Genomic DNA, 21,725 nt, shown 5'->3' on the forward strand with positions numbered 1-21,725 from the left:
TTTAGGACTACCTGGTGTGCACTGGCTCCTCCCTCTATGACCCTCCTCCAGACCTCAGTTAGAATTTTGTGCCCGGCCGAGCTGGATGCACACTAGGGGCTCTCCTGAGCTTCTAGAAAAGAAAGTATAAATTAGGTTTTTTATTTTCAGTGAGATCTGCTGGCAACAGACTCACTGCTACGAGGGACCGAGGGGAGAGAAGCGAACCTACCTGCTTGCAGCTAGCTTGGGCTTCTAGGCTACTGGACACCATTAGCTCCAGAGGGATCGAACACAGGCCCAGCCTCGGTCGTCCGGTCCCGGAGCCGCGCCGCCGTCCCCCTTGCAGAGCCAGAAGCAAGAAGACGTTCCTGGAAATCGGCGGCAGAAGACTTCGGTCTTCATTAAGGTAGCGCACAGCACTGCAGCTGTGCGCCATTGCTCCCCATGCACACCACACACTCCAGTCACTGATGGGTGCAGGGCGCTGGGGGGGGGGCGCCCTGGGCTGCAATAAGAGTACCTTACTTGGCAAATTACCACATAATATAGTCATTTAGACTATATATGTGTAAAATCCCCTGCCATAACTTTCCATAAAAAAGCGGGAGAAGTCTGCCAAAAAAGGGGCGGAGCTATCTCCCTCAGCACACTGGCGCCATTTTCCCTCACAGCTCCGCTGGAAGGACGCTCCCCAGGCTCTCCCCTGCAGTTTCCAGACTCCATAGGGTAAAAAAGAGAGGGGGGGCACTAAATTTAGGCGCAATCTGTGTAATATTAGCAGCTATAGGGGAAAAATCACTGTGTGTAGTGTGAATCCCTGCATTATATAGCGCTCTGGTGTGTGCTGGCATACTCTCTCTGTCTCCCCAAAGGACTTTGTGGGGTCCTGTCCTCAGTCAGAGCATTCCCTGTGTGTGTGCGGTGTGTCGGTACGGCTGTGTCGACATGTTTGATGAGGAGGCTTATGTGGAGGCGGATCAAGGGCCGATAAATGTGATGTCACCCCCTGCGGGGTCGACACCTGAATGGATGGACATGTGGAAGGAATTACGTGACGGTGTCAACTCCTTACATAAAAGGTTTGACGACATAGCAGATGTGGGACAGCCGGCTTCTCAGCTCGTGCCTGCCCAGGCGTCTCAAAAGCCATCAGGGGCTCTAAAACGCCCGCTACCTCAGATGGCAGACACAGATGTCGACACGGATACTGACTCCAGTGTCGATGATGATGAGACTAGTGTACATTCCAATAGAGCCACCCGTTACATGATTATGGCAATGAAAAATGTGTTGCACATTTCTGATATTACCCCAGGTACCACAAAAAAGGGTATTATGTTTGGGGAGAAAAAACTACCAGTGGTTTTTCCCCCTTCTGATGAATTAAATGAAGTATGTGAAGAAGCGTGGGCTTCCCCCGATAAGAAACTGGTAATTTCTAAAAAGTTACTAATGGCGTACCCTTTCCCGCCAGAGGATAGGTCACGTTGTGAGACATCCCCTAGGGTGGATAAAGTGCTCACACGCCTGTCAAAGAAGGTGGCACTACCGTCTCCGGACACGGCCGCCCTAAAGGAACCTGCTGATAGGAAGCAGGAGGCTATCCTGAAGTCTGTTTATACACACTCAGGTATTATACTGAGACCAGCTATTGCTTCAGCATGGATGTGCAGTGCTGCAGCTGCGTGGTCAGATTCCCTGTCAGAAAATATTGATACCTTAGACTGGGACACTATATTGCTAAGCGTAGAGCATATTAAAGACGCAGTCTTATACATGAGAGATGCACAGAGGGATATTTGCCGGCTGGCATCTAAAATAAACGCAATGTCCATTTCTGCCAGGAGAGGATTGTGGACTCGGCAGTGGACGGGAGATGCAGATTCTAAAAGGCACATGGAAGTTTTGCCTTACAAGGGTGAGGAGTTGTTTGGGGATGGTCTCTCGGACCTCGTTTCCACAGCGACAGCTGGGAAGTCAGCATTTTTACCCCATGTTCCCTCACAGCCAAAGAAAGCACCGTATTATCAGGTACAGTCCTTTCGGCCCCAGAAAGGCAAGCGGGTTAGAGGCGCGTCCTTTCTGCCCAGAGGCAGAGGTAGAGGGAAAAAGCTGCAACATACAGCCAGTTCCCAGGAACAAAAGTCCTCCCCCGCTTCCTCTAAGTCTGCCGCATGACGCTGGGGCTCCACAGGCGGAGCCAGGTACGGTGGGGGCCCGTCTCAAGAACTTCAGCAACCAGTGGGCTCGTTCACGGGTGGATCCCTGGATTCTACAGGTAGTATCTCAGGGGTACAAGCTGGAATTCGAGACGTCTCCCCCTCGCCGTTTCCTCAAATCCTGCCTTGCCGACAGCTCCCCCGGACAGGGAGGAAGTGCTGGAGGCGATTCACAAGCTGTATTCTCAGCAGGTGATAATCAAGGTACCCCTCCTTCAACAAGGACGGGGTTACTATTCCACAATGTTTGTGGTACCGAAACCGGACGGTTCGGTGAGACCCATTTTAAATTTAAAATCTTTGAACACTTATATAAGAAGGTTCAAGTTCAAGATGGAATTGCTCAGAGCGGTGATTGCAAGCCTGAACGAGGGGGATTACATGGTATCACTGGACATCAAGGATGCGTACCTGCATGTCCCCATTTACTCTCCTCACCAGGAGTACCTCAGATTTGTGGTACATGACTGTCATTACCAATTCCAGACGTTGCCGTTTGGTCTGTCCACGGCACCGAGGGTATTTAACAAGGCTATGGCCGAAATGATGATACTCCTTCGGAAAAAGGGAGTTTTAATTATCCCGTACTTGGACGATCTCCTTATAAAGGCGAGGTCCAGGGAACAGTTGTTGATCGGAGTAGCACTAGCTAGAGAAGTGCTACAACAGCACGGCTGGATCCTGAATATTCCAAAGTCGCAGCTGGTTCCTACAACGCGTCTACTGTTCCTGGGGATGGTTCTGGACACAGAACAGAAAAAAGTGTTTCTCCCGGAGGAGAAGGCCAAGGAGTTGTCATCTCTAGTCAGAGACCTTCAAAAACCAAAACAGGTGTCGGTGCACCACTGCACGCGAGTCCTGGGAAAGATGGTGGCTTCTTACGAAGCAATTCCATTCGGAAGGTTCCATGCAAGGATCTTTCAGTGGGATCTGTTGGACAAGTGGTCCGGGTCGCATCTTCAGATGCATCGGCTGATAACCCTGTCTCCAAGGGCCAGGGTGTCGCTGCTGTGGTGGCTGCAGAGTGTTCATCTTCTAGAGGGCCGCAGATTCGGCATACAGGACTGGATCCTGGTGACCACGGATGTCAGCCTTCGAGGTTGGGGGGCAGTCACACAGGGAAGAAATTTCCAAGGACTATGGACAAGTCAGGAGACTTCCCTACACATAAATATTCTGGAACTAAGGGCCATTTACAATGCCCTAAGTCAGGCAAGACCCCTGCTTCAACACCAGCCAGTGCTGATCCAGTCAGACAACATCACGGCGGTCGCCCATGTAAACCGTCAGGGCGGCACAAGAAGCAGGATGGCGATGGCAGAAGCCACAAGGATTCTCCGATGGGTGGAAAATCATGTGGTAGCACTGTCAGCAGTGTTCATTCCGGGAGTGGACAACTGGGAAGCAGACTTCCTCAGCAGGCACGACCTCCACCCGGGAGAGTGGGGACTTCATCCAGAAGTCTTCCAAATGATTGTACACCGTTGGGAAAGGCCACAGGTGGACATGATGGCGTCCCGCCTCAACAAAAAGCTAAAAAGATATTGCGCCAGGTCAAGGGACCCTCAGGCGATAGCTGTGGACGCTCTAGTGACACCGTGGGTGTACCAGTCGGTTTATGTGTTCCCTCCTCTGCCTCTCATACCCAAGGTACTGAGAATAATAAGAAGGAGAGGAGTAAGAACTATACTTGTGGTTCCGGATTGGCCAAGAAGAGCTTGGTACCCAGAACTTCAAGAAATGATCTCAGAGGACCCATGGCCTCTGCCGCTCAGACAGGACCTGCTGCTGCAGGGACCCTGTCTATTCCAAGACTTACCGCGGCTGCGTTTGACGGCATGGCGGTTGAACGCCGGATCCTGAAGGAAAAGGGCATTCCGGAGGAAGTCATCTCTACGCTGATTAAAGCTAGGAAGGAGGTGACCGCAAACCAATATCACCGCATATGGCGAAAATATGTTGCGTGGTGTGAGGCCAGAAGGGCCCCAACGGAGGAATTTCAGCTGGGTCGATTTCTGCACTTCCTACAGTCAGGGGTGTCTATGGGCCTAAAATTGGGTTCCATTAAGGTCCAGATTTCGGCTCTGTCGATTTTCTTCCAAAAAGAACTGGCTTCACTGCCTGAAGTTCAGACGTTTGTTAAAGGAGTGCTGCATATTCAGCCCCCTTTTGTGCCTCCAGTGGCACCTTGGGATCTCAACGTGGTGTTGGATTTCCTTAAGTCACATTGGTTTGAGCCACTTAAAACCGTGGAACTAAAATATCTCACGTGGAAAGTGGTCATGCTGTTGGCCTTGGCTTCGGCCAGGCGTGTGTCAGAATTGGCGGCTTTGTCATGTAAAAGCCCTTATCTGATTTTCCATATGGATAGGGCGGAATTGAGGACTCGTCCCCAATTTCTTCCTAAGGTGGTCTCAGCTTTTCATTTGAACCAACCTATTGTGGTGCCTGCGGCTACTAAGGACTTGGAGGATTCCAAGTTACTGGACGTAGTCAGGGCCCTGAAAATCTATGTTTCCAGGACGGCTGGAGTCAGGAAAACTGACTCGCTATTTATCCTGTATGCGCCCAACAAGCTGGGTGCTCCTGCTTCAAAGCAGTCTATTGCTCGCTGGATCTGTAGTACGATTCAACTTGCACATTCTGCGGCTGGACTGCCGCATCCTAAATCTGTAAAAGCCCATTCCACGAGGAAAGTGGGCTCTTCTTGGGCGGCTGCCCGAGGGGTCTCGGCTTTACAACTTTGCCGAGCTGCTACTTGGTCGGGTTCAAACATGTTTGCTAAATTCTACAAGTTTGATACCCTGGCTGAGGAGGACCTTGAGTTTGCTCATTCGGTGCTGCAGAGTCATCCGCACTCTCCCGCCCGTTTGGGAGCTTTGGTATAATCCCCATGGTCCTTACGGAGTTCCCAGCATCCACTAGGACGTCAGAGAAAATAAGATTTTACTCACCGGTAAATCTATTTCTCGTTGTCCGTAGTGGATGCTGGGCGCCCATCCCAAGTGCGGATTGTCTGCAATACTTGTATATAGTTATTGCCTAACTAAAGGGTTATTGTTATGAGCCATCTGTTCGTGAGGCTCAGTTGTTATTCATACTGTTAACTGGGTATAGTATCACGAGTTGTACGGTGTGATTGGTGTGGCTTGTATGAGTCTTACCCGGGATTCCAAAATCCTTTCCTTACTGTGTCAGCTCTTCCGGGCACAGTTTCCTAACTGAGGTCTGGAGGAGGGGCATAGAGGGAGGAGCCAGTGCACACCAGGTAGTCCTAAAGCTTTCTTAGTTGTGCCCAGTCTTCTGCGGAGCCGCTATTCCCCATGGTCCTTACGGAGTTCCCAGCATCCACTACGGACTACGAGAAATAGATTTACCGGTGAGTAAAATCTTATTTTAATAGTAGCCCACAGTACCTGGTGGTTTTGCCAGTGGGGGGATAAGGCTTAGACCTGGAGCCCCTCCCCTAGCCCCAGGGCGCCATTTCCCGCAAATGTTCCCGCCATTGAGCTGCATATCTGTCTTTTCCTCACTCCCTGTCAGTGTCTGGGCGCCATTTCTCTCAGCTACACTGTTCCTGGGACTGCTTGGGCAAATCCTCCTGTGCCTATTAGACAGTGTTTGTTAAGAAAGAGTGCATTTAGTCAGGGTTCTCTGGTACAAGTACCCTGTGATATACATCCAGTTCTTACTGTGCAGTGTTATATCTTTTGACTACATAGCTATACCAGCTGGTCCAGTACAGTATTATTGTTGGTAATAACCTATGTATTGTCTAACTGTGACTATGTGTGTGTGCATTAGCTTGCGGAGTGGTTTCCATTTCGTGTCTCTCACTCAACTTGCTATCCCTATATTCTATAACCTGAGGGGGCTTGGTGCGTCAGGTCTTATAATAAAATAGGATATTTACAAGATATACTCTAATACTTATATTTCTCTGTGATTTTAGTCACCGTATCTCTCCTGTGTCCCTGCTTGTGCTGACTACACTGCGCAAGGGTTTGGGTAAGAGGTATTGTGCTGCTGCCAATTGTACTGTGTTACTTGATACTGCAAGTTATATCATGTCTGCTTCTGACGGTAACGGTTCTGGGGCGGAACACACTGCTGGTGTTGCTGAAGCCACAGATCCATATGAGGAGAATATAGCAGCTGTGGGTTCTGGTTCTGGGGGCTCCTTGCCCCCCAGTGGAACTGTGGCAACTGATGTCCATAATGACCCACCGTGGGCTGCTTTTTCCACGCTTCTGCATACGCTAGTTAATAAATTAACACCCCTATGCCGGTACAACCGCATTTGGTCCCTGCAGCTAATCCGCCGTGGGCGGACGATTTATCTGCTCAGTTGAAGAAATTGAACCAGTCCCTGACTACTAAAAAGTCTGACCCTCGCTCGCCTAAGCCCAAGGGGTCCTCTAAGCGAGCTCTTATCTCCTCACAATCCACTGCTGTCACTGACACCTCGTCTGATGAAGATGGCACTTACACTGACCCCACAGATTCTGACTAAGATACTGCTGATGGGGAGGGTGGTTCACATGTGGATGTTCCTGATCTTTTGGAGGCTATTAAGTAAATTTTACAGATTACGGATGAACCCATAGCCATTCGTCCCTCCTAAGAAACCAGATAGGTTCAAGCGTCAGAAGGTGGTTAAACACGTTTTACCTCACTCTGACCACCTAGCTAGAAGAGTGTCGGATTTGGGTGCCTTGTCCTGTAGTTCCCCATATCTGATATTTCACCGTGACCGGACGGTTCTTAGGACTCGTCCGGATATTTACCCAAGGTGGTTTCTTTGTTCCACCTTAACCAGGAGATTGTGGTTCCGGCACTTGTTTCTACTGATCTGTCTCCCAAAGAGCGGTCTTTGGATGTGGTACGGGCTCTCCGTATCTATGTGAAGAGAACTGCTTCTATTAGGAAATCTGATTCTCTCTTTGTGCTGTTTGGTTTTCACAAACGGGGCTGGCCTGCTCACAAGCAGACCCTTGCCAGATTGATTAGAATGGTGATTACACATGCTTATGTGAGGGCTGGTCTGTCAGCTCCTGCTCACAGTACGGCCGATTCTACTCGGTCTGTTGCACCTTCTTGGGCGGCCCGCCGTGGTGCGACCCTTGAACAATTGTGCAAGGCGGCTACGTGGTCCTCCGGTAACACGTTCATAAGGTTCTATGCCTTCGATACTGCCGCTTCCCAGGATGCTTCCTTTGGACGCCGGGTTCTTGTTCCCGCTACAGTGCGTCCCCTCCCATAAGGAACTGCTTTAGGACATCCCCAATGTATATCCTTGTGGAGCCCAGTGTAACCCGCAGCAGAAAACGAGTTTTATGTTAAGAACTTACCTTTGTTAAAACTCTTTCTGCGAGGTACACTGGGCTCCACAAGGCGCCCACCCTGACGCACTTAGCTTCTTTGGGTTGGTATGGCATAAGCCGCTGACACTTCTCCTGTCGTGAGAGTGTGGTGTATGTGGCTACTAACCGTTGTCGTCTCTTTTCCTGCTACTGCATTGGGCTGGTTAACTAAAAACTGAGCTCCTGTGCAGGGAGGCGGGGATATAGAGGAGGCGGCGCTATGCATTCTTGGAACAGTCAAAGCTTTTCAACCTGTTGGTGCCTCGGATCAAGATCCTACTATACACCCCCTATGTCTATCCTTGTGTAGCCCAGTGTACCTCGCAGAAAGAGTTTTAACAAAGGTAAGTTCTTACCATAAAACTCGTTTCTATGTCATTTTTAAAATATTTTGAATGGCACTGTCATGCTGTTTCCTAGGCTGAGATAATTCTGTACGCATGACTCCAGTGGAACAGTGCCCATAGGGCTCAATGTTAATGAAAATACTATAATATGCTACATGAACAGAACAGTAATGGGCCCTACACACTTACCGATCCGCCGCTGAGCTGCCCGACGGCGGATTCGGGCGACCCGGCGGCGGGGGTGTGTGTGACGTTTCTTCACTCCCCCCGTCACACGGCTCCATAGCACTCTGTTAATGTTAATATGGACAATCTTGTCCATATTGGCCTGCATGCATAAGCGACGGTGCACCAACGATTAAGGAGCTCATTGTTAATCATTGGTGCCTACACGCTGCATGATATGAACGAGTTCTCGTTCATTAATGAACGAGAACGTTCATATCGTGCATTTTATCTGCCAGTGTGTAGGGCCCTTAAGATTTGTGCAGATGCACTGAAAATTATTTACATTGAGTATCTTAATATGTATCTGTATTTATATGTTATATAGATAAAAAATCACCCCCACATTGTATGCCTTCTCTATCTGCCTTGAACAAATGTATCAAGTTTTTTATCCGCAATTTTGTAAAGAACAACTGGCAAGCCAAGCAGTTTTTAGGCATGTGACAATGCACATTATTAATGGTACTATAGCGCCATCTGGACAACTACCAGCATTTAATTAGTCAGTAACACTATATTATAGCACAACATGCTTTATTATTGAAGCAGACTAAGATGCACCCTTGTAGTAGATAATCCTTGTTATGGCATCTGTGATTCCAGCAAATACGGGTACGTGGCTCCATTCACTATAATAGGAGCATGAGTCTGAATGCGTAATAGCTTGTTTCTATTTCCACTAAATTGTGGAGCATATTTAATCCATTTCTTGTTTTTGAAAAGCTTGTCAACTAATGCCCCCAAATGATTGCTTTGGGACACAAGATTGATACATGTCATTTTAGTACTTGGATGTATTTTATTGCAGAGTGCGGCTTTATTAATGATGAAATATTTGTGGAGCTCGTCAATGCCCTGGGTCAGTATAGTGATTATGATGATGACGATGATGAGGATGATGGAGATGACAATCGGGATGATGAGCAGGATGATAAAGTAAAGGATCAGGAAGACAGTATGGATGGTAAGCTGAATAAACATTTCTCTGGGCTTTATTTTAACCGCCAAGGTGTCTAGAAATAAAACTTCATGTGACTTTTTCTAGCAGACAAGGTGTCGGGACTGCCACGCAAGTTTCCTTCGGATAAAATATTTGAAGCTATATCCTCCATGTTTCCAGATAAGGGGACGACAGAGGAGCTGAAAGAAAAGTAAGACCAGTAATGTGAATGTGTATGTAACCAAATGAAGAATTGAGTAGAGAGCATTCTCTATATTACTACTTTTATTCTTTCTGATAATGGGAGCATTCCTGAAATCTGGTGGACACCAAGCCACATTTAAAAGAAAACGTGTTTTTGTGTTTGTAATGACTAAGCTACCTGAAGTGGGGTTTGTCCCTGTTGGTGAGTGCATTTTGTATATGAGCACCCCAAGATTTCACCTCTGTATTAAGCAAAGTTCTTTTACCATTTGTGCATGTGATGCCTTTCCTTTAGATATCTTCACTTTGCTTTTGGTAGTAGGCTAGGCTAAGGGCTACTGCATCTTTTGTACTGTGGTTGCATAAATATGAAATAAAAGATTAGCGCTATATCAGTGAGCTGGCCTGACAATATTAGTGGCAGCCAAGTGAAATAAATGACTGCAGAAGTAACAAAGACATCTAGAGATCACACATCATGTGGCGACTACCACCACTGGTAGTGCCAGGTGTTGGCAACCGGCTCAGTGAGAGGACAACAGCGTGTGGGAAATACAGCGAATAGCTAATAATTAAACAAAATATGTTTCTGCAGCAGGGTACACTGTGTTCCACAGGGAATACATCGGGGTGTAGAGATGGATCTTGATCCAGAGGCACCAATAGGCTAAAGCTTTAGACTGTCCCAGGATGCATTGCATGGCTTCCCCTATATAACCCTGCCTCCAGGCACTGTGAGCTCAGTTTTAGAGATGGTACTGGGGCTGCGCTAGGCAGCTCTGAAAAAGCTACATAGAGGACTTCAAGGGCTGCAGCACTTCATAAGTCAGTGTGACATACTGTGCTGCGGCTTCACCACCTCCCCAGCAGCGTCGCATACTCCCGCTGGCTTTGTTCCCGGTTATTTGCGGCTGAGACGCTCCGGTTTCTAGGCACACCACCACAAACACTCTCCTGGATCGTGTGGCTGCTTCTAAGGGAGGAGGTAAGAGGGTCCCCCAGGTGGGACCCGCCATTAAATCGTGTTCCAGTCACTGTGTTAGGAGATTGACCTTAGTCTAGTTTTAAATATTTATCTGCATTTTGCTGTTGATCAGACTGGGCTGAAAACCAGAAAGGTGATTGTGTACCAGGGTTGTTTATATGGAGGAGTGTACTGTATGCTAACTTGTCCCACACTACTACTGGCTGGTCGCCATTGTATTGCAGCCTGCTCTGGTAGGGGAGGGGTGAACAATTGGGTTTTCTATAGTTTGTGTCCTTGGTGGAAGTCTTTTGTCTATCTGGCTGGTAATTGCTCTCTCACAGCTGTTAGTGGACATGATTTGTTTCCAGCCAAATCTCTTGGCAGCAATGCAGACCTGACTTTATAATGATTGTGGATCTGGCTGGGCCGGTGGGAACGCTGCAATATGAAGTCATGCACAGGTTGTGCTATTTGTGGCTTTGTGAAATACATACATGCACTTTTTACATGGTACCAGTTTTAGATGCTGGTGTGTACTGTGTACGCTGTCGCATACTAGGGGATTTATTCGCAGGTATTGTACTCTGTCTGGCTGTATCGTACTCATACGCTCTGCGGTTACATTCACTAAAATGCCTAACACAAAGGGCGGAAATCCATGGACTCTCCTGTATCATGCAGCGCATGCGCCAGGAATTCACCTGAAGGGGAAGCTTTGAATGATAGTCTGTGTAATATGTGCCATACATCTCCCAGTCAGTCCGCAGCTCCTGTAACCAATCAGGAGCCACCTTGGGCGGCGTTCTCAAATATGCTTAATACACTGGTGACACACCTTACAGGCACTTTGGGGGGCACTACTATCCTTGTGATTTTCCCAAAACTGTCCCTGGGAGAGTGGACACCCCGCAAAGTTGTGAGAGACTAAGGAAAATAACCAAATCCATCTGCTCTGCACAAAGACCACGATACGCTGTAACATTTTAGACGTGTACACAGGGGATCTACTTCGTTTGGGCTCTATACCACAACATCCAGGAATCTCCCACCAACCTGGAAGATCAGGTAACTGTGCTCTGAAAATGAAGAGACCTAGGGGACTATACAGTTATTGGGGGTTCTCACACAGGAATTGATATGTTCATGATCCTGACACCAGCCAGGGGGCATTTTTGTGTCTCCTGTGTAAAGGTTCGGTGTGTGGCACCTCCATACCGCCCGCTATCACCCCCAAACGAATGGGCAGTGCAAGAGATTTAATGTAACTCTGAAGCAGATGCTACGGGCATTTGTGACTTCGGATTGGGGAGACTGTGAGCGATACCTGCCACACCCCGTTTGCGTATTGGGAGTTGCCCTTATGAGTCTGCTGATTTCTCCCTTTGAAGTTACTATGTGATCGCAGAGTTCATGGATGTCTTGACCTGTTCCATGAGTCTTGGGTAAGGGCGCTAACTCACCAGGATGCATCCGTGTAAAGCTCAGAGAATCTCTTGGGGCTTGTGAAAGTGTAGACAAAGTAGAAAACTTGGTAAGACCAGAAGATGTATGATAAAATACATTCTAGCTTTGCATACAGTATTTCTCTAACGTCCTAGTGGATGCTGGGAACTCCGTAAGGACCATGGGGAATAGCGGGCTCCGAAGGAGGCTGGGCACTCTAGAAAGATCTTAGACTACCTGGTGTGCACTGGCTCCTCCCACTATGACCCTCCTCCAAGCCTCAGTTAGATTTCGTGCCCGGCCGAGGTTGGATGCACACTAGGGGCTCTCCTGAGCTCTTAGAAAGTTATAGTCTTAGAATTTTTTTTTTTTTTTTTTTTCAGTGAGACCTGCTGGCAACAGGCTCACTGCAGCGAGGGACTAAGGGGAGAAGAAGCGAACTCGCCTGCTTGCAGCCGGATTGGGCTTCTTAGGCTACTGGACACCATTAGCTCCAGAGGGATCGACCGCAGGCCCAGCCTTGATGTTCGGTCCCGGAGCCGCGCCGCCGTCCCCCTTACAGAGCCAGAAGCAGGAAGATGGTCCGGAAAATCGGCGGCATGAAGACATCCTGTCTTCACCAAGGTAGCGCACAGCACTGCAGCTGTGCGCCATTGCTCCTCATACACACTTCACACTCCGGTCACTGAGGGTGCAGAGCGCTGGGGGGGGGCGCTCTGAGGCAGCAATAAAAACACCTTGGCTGGCTAAAATACCTCAATATATAGCCCCTGGGGCTATATATGAGGTAAATACCCCTGCCAGAATCCCAAAATAAGCGGGAGAATAGGCCGCGAAAAAGGGGCGGAGCCTATCTCCTCAGCACACTGGCGCCATTTTTCCCTCACAGCTCGGCTGGAAGGAAGCTCCCTGGCTCTTCCCTGCATTTCTACAATACAGTAAGAGGGAAAAAGAGAGGGGGGGCACTAAATTGGCACTGTATACAGTATAAGCAGCTATTAGGGACATAACTCAGTTAGTCCCTGTATATATATAGCGCTCTGGTGTGTGCTGGCATACTCTTACTCTGTCCCCCCAAAGGGCTTTTGTGGGTCCTGTCCTCTATTTGAGCATTCCCTGTGTGTGTGGAGTGTGTCGGTACGGCTGTGTCGACATGTTTGAGGAGGATAATGATGTGGAGGGGGAGCAGATGCCTTTAGCAGAGATGTCACCCCCTGCGGGGCAGACACCGGAGTGGATGGTATTATGGCAAGAAATGAGTGCACGTATAGACTCCTTACATAAAAAATTTGACGACATGCCGACTGTGGGACAGCCGAGTCTTCAGCTCGTGCCGGTCCAAGGGTCTCAAAAGTCATCAGGGGCTCTAAAACGCCCGTTATCTCAGGTGGCACAAGTAGATGTCGACACGGATACTGACGCCAGTGTCGACGACGATGAGTCAAATTTAATGCCCGTTAAGGCCATTCGCTGCATGATTGAGGCAATGAAAGAGGTGTTAAATATTTCTGATTTACATCCAGGTACCACAAAAAAGGGTATTATGTTTGGGGAGAAAAAACTACCTGTAGTTTTTCCCCCGTCAGATGAATTAAATGAAGTGTGTGAAGAAGCGTGGGCTTCCCCTGATAAGAAATTGGTGATTCCTAAGAAATTACTAATGGCGTTCCCTTTCCCGCCAGAGGATAGGTTACGTTGGGAAACACCCCCGAGGGTGGATAAAGCGCTCACACGTTTGTCAAAAAAGGTGGCACTACCGTCCCAGGATACGGCCGCCCTTAAGGAACCTGCTGATAGAAGGCAGGAGGCGATCCTGAAGTCTGTATATACACACTCAGGCATTATACTCAGACCAGCAATTGCGTCAGCTTGGATGTGCAGTGCTGCCGCTGCATGGTCAGATAACCTGTCAGAAAATATTGACACACTAGACAGAGACACGATCCTGTTAACAATTGACCATATCAAAGACTCAGTCTTATACATGAGAGATGCACAGAGGGAAATCTGCCGGCTGGCATCTAAAGTAAGTGCACTATCTATCTCTGCTAGGAGATGCTTATGGACTCGCCAGTGGACTGGAGATGCAGATTCCAAAAGGCACATGGAAGTTTTGCCTTATAAAGGGGAGGAATTATTTGGGGATGGTCTCTCCGACCTAGTTTCCACAGCAACGTCTGGGAAGTCAGCATTTTTACCCCATGTCCCCTCACAGCCTAAGAAGGCGCCATTTTATCAGGTTCAGTCCTTTCGATCCCAGAAAAATAAGCGGGGAAAAGGAGGGTCTTTTCTGTCTAGAGGCAGAGGCAGGGGAAAAAGGCTGCAGCAAACAGCAGGTTCCCAGGAACAAAAGTCCTCCCCCGCTTCCTCTTCCAAGTCCGCCGCATGACGGTGGGGCTTCACAAGCGGAGCCAGGTACGGTGGGGGCCCGCCTCAGGAATTTCAGCGATCAGTGGGTTCGCTCACAGGTAGATCCCTGGATCCTTCAAATAGTATCTCAGGGATACAGGCTGGAATTCGAGGCGATTCCACCCCGCCGTTTCCTAAAATCCGCCTTGCCGATTGCTCCCTCAGACAGGGAGGCAGTGCTAGCGGCAATTCACAAGCTGTATTCCCAGCAGGTGATAATCAAGGTACCCCTACTTCAACAAGGCCGGGGTTACTATTCCACACTATTTGTGGTACCGAAACCGGACGGTTCGGTGAGACCCATTCTAAATTTGAAGTCCTTGAACACATACATAAAAAAATTCAAGTTCAAGATGGAATCGCTCAGGGCGGTTATTGCAAGCCTGGACGAGGGGGATTACATGGTATCCCTGGACATCAAGGATGCTTACCTGCATGTCCCCATTTACAATTCTCACCAGGAGTACCTCAGATTTGTGGTACAGGATTGCCATTACCAATTCCAGACGCTGCCGTTTGGACTCTCCACGGCACCGAGGGTATTTACCAAGGTTATGGCGGAAATGATGATACTCCTTCGAAAAAAGGGAGTTTTAATTATCCCATACTTGGACGATCTCCTAATAAAGGCACGATCCAAGGAACAGTTGTTAGTGGGAGTAGCACTATCTCAGGAAGTGCTGAGCCAGCACGGTTGGATTCTGAATATCCCAAAGTCACAGCTGGTCCCCACGACACGTCTAATGTTCCTGGGAATGATTCTGGACACGGCCCAGAAAAAAGTGTTTCTCCCGGAGGAGAAAGCCAGGGAGTTGTCTTCTCTAGTCAGAGACCTCCTAAAACCAAAACAGGTATCGGTGCATCACTGCACGCGGGTCCTGGGAAAGATGGTAGCTTCTTACGAAGCAATTCCATTCGGCAGGTTCCATGCCAGAATCTTTCAGTGGAACCTGTTGGACAAGTGGTCCGGATCGCATCTTCAGATGCATCGTTTAATAACCCTGTCTCCACGAACCAGGGTGTCTCTTCTGTGGTGGCTGAACAGTGCTCATCTTCTGGAGGGCCGCAGATTCGGCATACAGGACTGGGTCCTGGTGACCACGGATGCCAGCCTACGGGGCTGGGGGGCAGTCACAAAGGGAAGAAATTTCCAGGGACTATGGTCAAGTCAGGAGACTGCCCTTCACATAAATATTCTGGAACTAAGGGCCATTTACAATGCCCTAAGTCAAGCAAAATCCCTGCTTCTACACCAGCCGGTGCTGATCCAGTCAGACAACATCACGGCAGTCGCCCATGTGAATCGACAAGGCGGCACAAGAAGCAGGACAGCGATGGCAGAAGCCACAAAAATTCTCCGATGGGCGGAGAATCATGTACTAGCACTGTCAGCAGTGTTCATCCCGGGAGTGGACAACTGGGAAGCAGACTTTCTCAGCAGGCACGACCTCCACCCGGGAGAGTGGGGACTTCATCCAGAAGTCTTCAAAATGATTGTAAATCAATGGGGTCGTCCACAGGTGGACATGATGGCGTCCCGCATAAACAAAAAACTAGAGAAGTATTGCGCCAGGTCAAGAGACCCTCAGGCGATAGCGGTGGACGCCCTAGTGACACCGTGGGTGTACCGGTCAGTATATGTGTTCCCTCCTCTACCTCTCATACCAAAGGTACTGAGAATAATAAGAAAGCGAGGAGTAAACACAATTCTCGTGGTTCCGGATTGGCCAAGAAGAGCGTGGTACCCGGAACTTCAAGAGATGATCTCAGAGGACCCTTGGTCCCTGCCGCTCAGACAGGACCTGCTACAGCAGGGCCCCTGCCTGTTCCAAGACTTACCGCGGCTGCGTTTGACGGCATGGCGGTTGAACGCCGGATCCTGAAGGAAAAGGGCATTCCGGAGGAAGTCATTCCTACGCTTATTAAAGCCAGGAAAGATGTTACGGCAAAACATTATCACCGCATATGGCGGAAATATGTTGCATGGTGCGAGGCCAAAAAGGCCCCAACAGAGGAATTTCAACTGGGTCGATTTCTACATTTCCTGCAAGCAGGAGTGAATATGGGCCTAAAACTAGGCTCCATTAAAGTACAGATCTCGGCTCTGTCGATTTTCTTTCAAAAGGAACTAGCTTCAGTACCTGAAGTTCAGACATTTGTGAAAGGAGTGCTGCATATTCAGCCCCCATTTGTGCCTCCTGTGGCACCGTGGGATCTCAACGTGATGTTGAATTTCTTGAAATCACATTGGTTTGAGCCACTAAAAACCGTGGATCTGAAATATCTCACGTGGAAAGTGGTCATGTTATTGGCCTTGGCATCAGCCAGGCGAGTGTCAGAATTGGCGGCTTTATCATGTAAAAGCCCTTATCTGATTTTTCATATGGATAGGGCAGAATTGAGGACTCGTCCCCAGTTTCTCCCTAAGGTGGTGTCAGCGTTTCACCTGAACCAGCCTATTGTGGTGCCTGCGGCTACTAAGGATTTGGAGGACTCCAAGTTGCTAGACGTTGTCAGGGCCCTGCAAATATATGTTTCCAGGACGGCTGGAGTCAGAAAATCTGACTCGCTGTTTATCCTATATGCACCCAACAAGCTGGGTGCTCCTGCTTCTAAGCAGACTATTGCTCGTTGGATTTGTAGTACAATTCAGCTTGCACATACTGTGGCAGGCCTGCCACAGCCTAAATCTGTCAATGCCCATTCCACAAGGAAGGTGGGCTCATCTTGGGCGGCTGCCCGAGGGGTCTCGGCTTTACAACTTTGCCGAGCAGCTACTTGGTCAGGGGCAAACACGTTTGCAAAATTCTATAAATTTGATACCCTGGCTGAGGAGGACCTGGAGTTCTCTCATTCGGTGCTGCAGAGTCATCCGCACTCTCCCGCCCGTTTGGGAGCTTTGGTATAATCCCCATGGTCCTTACGGAGTTCCCAGCATCCACTAGGACGTTAGAGAAAATAAGAATTTACTCACCGGTAATTCTGTTTCTCGTAGTCCGTAGTGGATGCTGGGCGCCCATCCCAAGTGCGGTCTATCTGCAATACTTGTACATAGTTATTGTTAACTAAATCGGGTTATTGTTGAGCCGTCTGTTGAGAGGCTCTATCGTTTCATACTGTTAACTGGGTTTCATATCACGAGTTGTTCGGTGTGATTGGTGTGGCTGGTATGAGTCTTACCCGGGATTCAAAATCCTTCCTTATTGTGTACGCTCGTCCGGGCACAGTACCTAACTGAGGCTTGGAGGAGGGTCATAGTGGGAGGAGCCAGTGCACACCAGGTAGTCTAAGATCTTTCTAGAGTGCCCAGCCTCCTTCGGAGCCCGCTATTCCCCATGGTCCTTACGGAGTTCCCAGCATCCACTACGGACTACGAGAAACAGAATTACCGGTGAGTAAATTCTTATTTTTCCATCTGTTTATGTATTGATCATGTAGCTGCAGTACGTTAGAGTCTTCTAAATAAATAAAATGTTCTGCTGAGATTAAGATTCCTGATAGTCATCTGTGTCAAAGCTGTTTTCTGCAAATTATGTTTTGGGCAGAGAACAAGAATTGCACTGTAGCAAGTCAGACTTATCAATTTAATTATAATAAACTAGAAAGGTACTGAATGTTATGTTCAGAGAATAGCATTGCACATTACAGATAACAGATTGTCTACATCGAAGTTGTGTGCATAGTATATTTGTCAATGCCAGTTAATTGCCGTCTTTGCAAAACCTCAGAGTAGCCACTAGTGAAGCAATGAATCTCCATCTTTATTGGTTAATACTGTAATTTCCAGAAAGGACTTTACAATACCTATAATTTATGTACATATATCTGAACACAGAAAATTAGATCTGGTGTATGTTGCTCCCTTTTTACATGCATATCTAGCCTCAATACGCCACTCAGTGGGAGATGCCAGGCGTGAGTGAGCTGACCGGTCCCGTGCAACTCTGTTAGTGGGGTCTTCTTTTGCTGAATGACAGCTATGTATTTTTGCTTGCGGCATACTCTGCATAACCCGTAGTTGCATTGACATGCCCTAAATGAGTGTTGCCGACATGAGAAACCACATTACAGCCCACTTTACACCTCTTCAGATGCAAGTGTAGATGGCATAGAAATGTGTATGATTTTTTTATTGCCCGTACTTGTATACACAGAGCATGTGCCATGCGAAAACACACAAGATTACTCTGCAATGTTCAACTCCGCATCAGCCCTGTTATGTTTTAGAAATATTGGTGAGAGTGTGACATGCCATGTACTAGCACTTGTGTTTAGCGTGCTCCTGAGAAACCTATTGATGTCCTGAAACTGTAGGACGTCTACCAGCATCAAGCACAGGCTCTTGATTTTGTTCCGTGATCATCCAAAACCATAATCTTCAGTATTACATAGAGCATCACAGCAGGCAGACAGAAGCTGGAAGGGGCCACCGTTTCTTCTGTTTTTTTACCTAGATGTTATATTATTATTTATTACCAGTTATTTATATAGCGCACACATATTCCGCAGTTCTTTACAGAGCGTATTTGGCCATTCACCTCAGTCCCTGCCCCAGTGGAGCTTACAATCTATATTACTTACCACATGTACACGCGCACACATTCACGCTAAGGTTAATTTGTAGGGAGCCAATTAACCTACCAGTATATTTTTGGATTGTGGGAGGAAACCGGAGTACCCAGAGGAAACCCACACAAGCACAGGGAGAATATACAAACTCCACACAGTTAGGGCCATGGTGGGAATCGAACCCATGACCTCAGTGCTGTGAGGCAGTAATGCTAACCATTACACCGTCTGTGCTGCCCCATATGAATGAATATATAATGTTATATGAATGGATGCATGCAAGTTAAAGTGCCATACTGTAACTTTTAAGCACTTGTTAACTACTACCGGCTTCTGATATGTTTTTCACAAGTAAATGGATGTTAACATAGTCCAGTACTTCTGAATAAATCTTGCTAGTGAATCTATATTGACTATACTAACTAAAGTGTAAAAGTAAGGCATTTGTGTTTTTACCCTTTTCAGATACAAGGAATTAACAGAGCAACAGTTACCCGGTGCTCTACCTCCAGAGTGCACCCCCAATATTGATGGACCAAATGCAAAATCTGTGCAGAGGGAGCAGAGTCTTCATTCATTCCATACTCTGTTCTGTAGGCGATGTTTCAAGTATGACTGTTTTTTGCATCGTAAGTGCAGTTCTTACTGTGCCTTATGTCACAATAGTAGTTCCTTACGTTATCGGATTTAAACTGCTCCATAATCTGCACCAGAATAAGTAAAATAGCTTGGTTTGTATTAGTGTGTGGAAGGTGAGTGTGGTAGCTACACACGCAGTGGTTTATTGGCTAAACACTGCGTCCGGCACTACTGTTAACACTATAAACTTGCTTTCCTATCAGCTTTGCTTGTAGGGGTGTCACTTGTTTGCAGCTATATTAAGGTTTCCCAAATAAAGTTCTACAGCCCTTCTAAGGATAGGCAAATTTGAGTCCAAGTAACTTAGGGCCTGATTCAGAGATGGTCGGTTTTGCACAGCAGCTGCTACTGCCTGCAAGAGGTGTCTGAAGGAAAAGGTGCCTCCTGCCAGCATCCGAGTGCTGCGTCCGAAGATGCAGCATTGGATCACCATGGCGACCAGCAGTGGCTGCAGCATTGGTCATCTGAGTAAGCCTAAGCTTATTCATAACGGCTGCCTCCTGTCTGCTTGTGAGACCAGTAAATCTGCATCTGAAGGCTAAGACACTGGCCACTCCCAGAAAATGGGGCTGATACGCTTCCAGTTTCTGGAAACGCAGGCAGCACTGCCACTGCTTGCCAAACTGCCTCAACTTGCCAGCCATGCAACTTGGGGGCACTGCAAGGCAAATCTCTAAATATCGGGTTTTCATAAATCTCTGAATCAGGCCCTTACTGACTTAAGCTGGGTACACACCATACAATTATCGGGCCGATCAGCTGATTAATCTTATGATTGGCCCGATAATTGTGTAATGTGTATGCAGGAGTGGAAGCAGATAAATAGATTCAACCGGTCAGATCAGGAGGTCACATATTGTGAGTTGTACACCCAATCCCACCGATCCTATTCAACAAGGAATTGGATTGGAGCATTTATTGGCTCTGCAGCATCCGTTGCATAAAGCCAGACTCCGTTGTACAGTAGCCTGATGATTCGCATACAGCACTGATGGTGAGAGATCTGCTCATCTGCAGATTCTGCAACAACGCACACAGTATCCCCAAGCCGCAGCATTATTGTCATGGGGACAGCGTTGGAGAGACCGGGGTGGGGGGTTACTCAGATAACTGATCACGGAGATGACTACAGCAGCAAATCACAGAAGCTGGCAGGAGGAATAAATCAACATGTATAATATATAGATGTTTGCAAATGTTAGCGCATAATTTATGCAGAGTAAAGACCTAAGCTTGACATATGCCTGTACACTTTGATGCACTATCACTGCTAAATGGAACAGATCAGGAAAAAAAGTGAATATAGCATCTGTAAAAGTATCAGCTCCAGCCCCCCTCCCTTTTTTGGGGGGCCCATATATTTGAAAGAACAACAACAAGGACACTTCATTAATTTACTAAGTCAGTTTTTGATGGATGCAGAGTTGAATAAATACTGTGACCCGTCTAAGGACGTTGGGCCTGGTTTCTACAACTCAGGCAGTTTGTGCAACTCAGGAAGCAGCTGAATCAATGCTTGAAAATAGAGATTGCTACAAAACAACGGAAGGCTATAAAAAGATATCTAAATGCTCTCGTCTTGGAATTTCCTCAGTCAGAGACCTCATTAAGAAATGGGTAAAGAGGAACTGATAAATCTAAGGAAATCCTGAATACCCATAAAACTCTGATAAGTGCTTGTAACCTGGTTAGTTCTATAAATCAGAGCGCCCACATCACTGCTGGGGACCCGCTGATTTCCTTGATACCAAAGAAAAGGTCTAGAGTACTGTATTGTTTGCACAAACATCCTCCTGGAAGAGTTGTCAGAAGAGACCTTTTATACATCCTCATTAGAAAGGGGCTATTCAGTGCTAAGCAATAGGTTTAAGTATTTGGGAGCTCTGAAACATGCAATATACTGTATGCAAGAAGTGTATTATTGAGCTGGAAAAGTAAGAGTGGGAGAAGATGATAAACTCTTAGCTGGTTACAGTAACATTTGTAAGGAACTTACTGATTTCTAGCAAAGGAGGTGTTACTAGGTAATGACTTAGATGTACAAACTTTTTCACAAACTCCAATCACAAGTAATTTTTTTTGACCACTTGCCTGGCATGGTCACATCAGATGCGACCACACCAGCAAGTGCTCTATATGATCAAGACGCACACGATGCGACCAGTCAGATACACAGCGTGTGCAGCTGCCAGGAAGGGAAATTTTCCCACAGTTGCACCTCTCGCTGCTGATTGGTCACCACGGCAGAACCCCCTACCCAGCGGCTGTAGACAATAACAGCCTCTGGGGAATTGTAAATTACACCCCACAGCCCTCTGAGTGTGTACCAATGTTTGAAAAAACATTTATTTTATTTTTTAAGTAATTTTGGATAAGTTTTAAGTACATGTTCTTTACATAATTCACTCATAAAAA

The 21,725-nt window shown here is 47.5% G+C and overlaps 1 protein-coding gene across 6 annotated transcripts in view; it reads left to right on the top strand.

Moving 5' to 3' along the window:
- Nucleotides 1-21,725, top strand: part of EZH2 (enhancer of zeste 2 polycomb repressive complex 2 subunit) — a 328,928-nt gene that overhangs the window by 226,252 nt on the left and 80,951 nt on the right. For 5 of the 6 annotated variants that reach the window (XM_063922429.1, XM_063922432.1, XM_063922427.1 and 2 more), the window contains 3 exons: nt 8,948-9,103; nt 9,185-9,290; nt 19,137-19,300. In XM_063922429.1, coding sequence (XP_063778499.1) covers nt 8,948-9,103; nt 9,185-9,290; nt 19,137-19,300 — 426 coding nt within the window. The remainder of the gene's footprint in view (nt 1-8,947; nt 9,104-9,184; nt 9,291-19,136; nt 19,301-21,725) is intronic. The other variant, XM_063922428.1, reaches the window with a different exon arrangement.

This window comes from Pseudophryne corroboree, chromosome 5, assembly GCF_028390025.1.
Source record: "Pseudophryne corroboree isolate aPseCor3 chromosome 5, aPseCor3.hap2, whole genome shotgun sequence".
NCBI lineage: Eukaryota > Metazoa > Chordata > Amphibia > Anura > Myobatrachidae > Pseudophryne > Pseudophryne corroboree.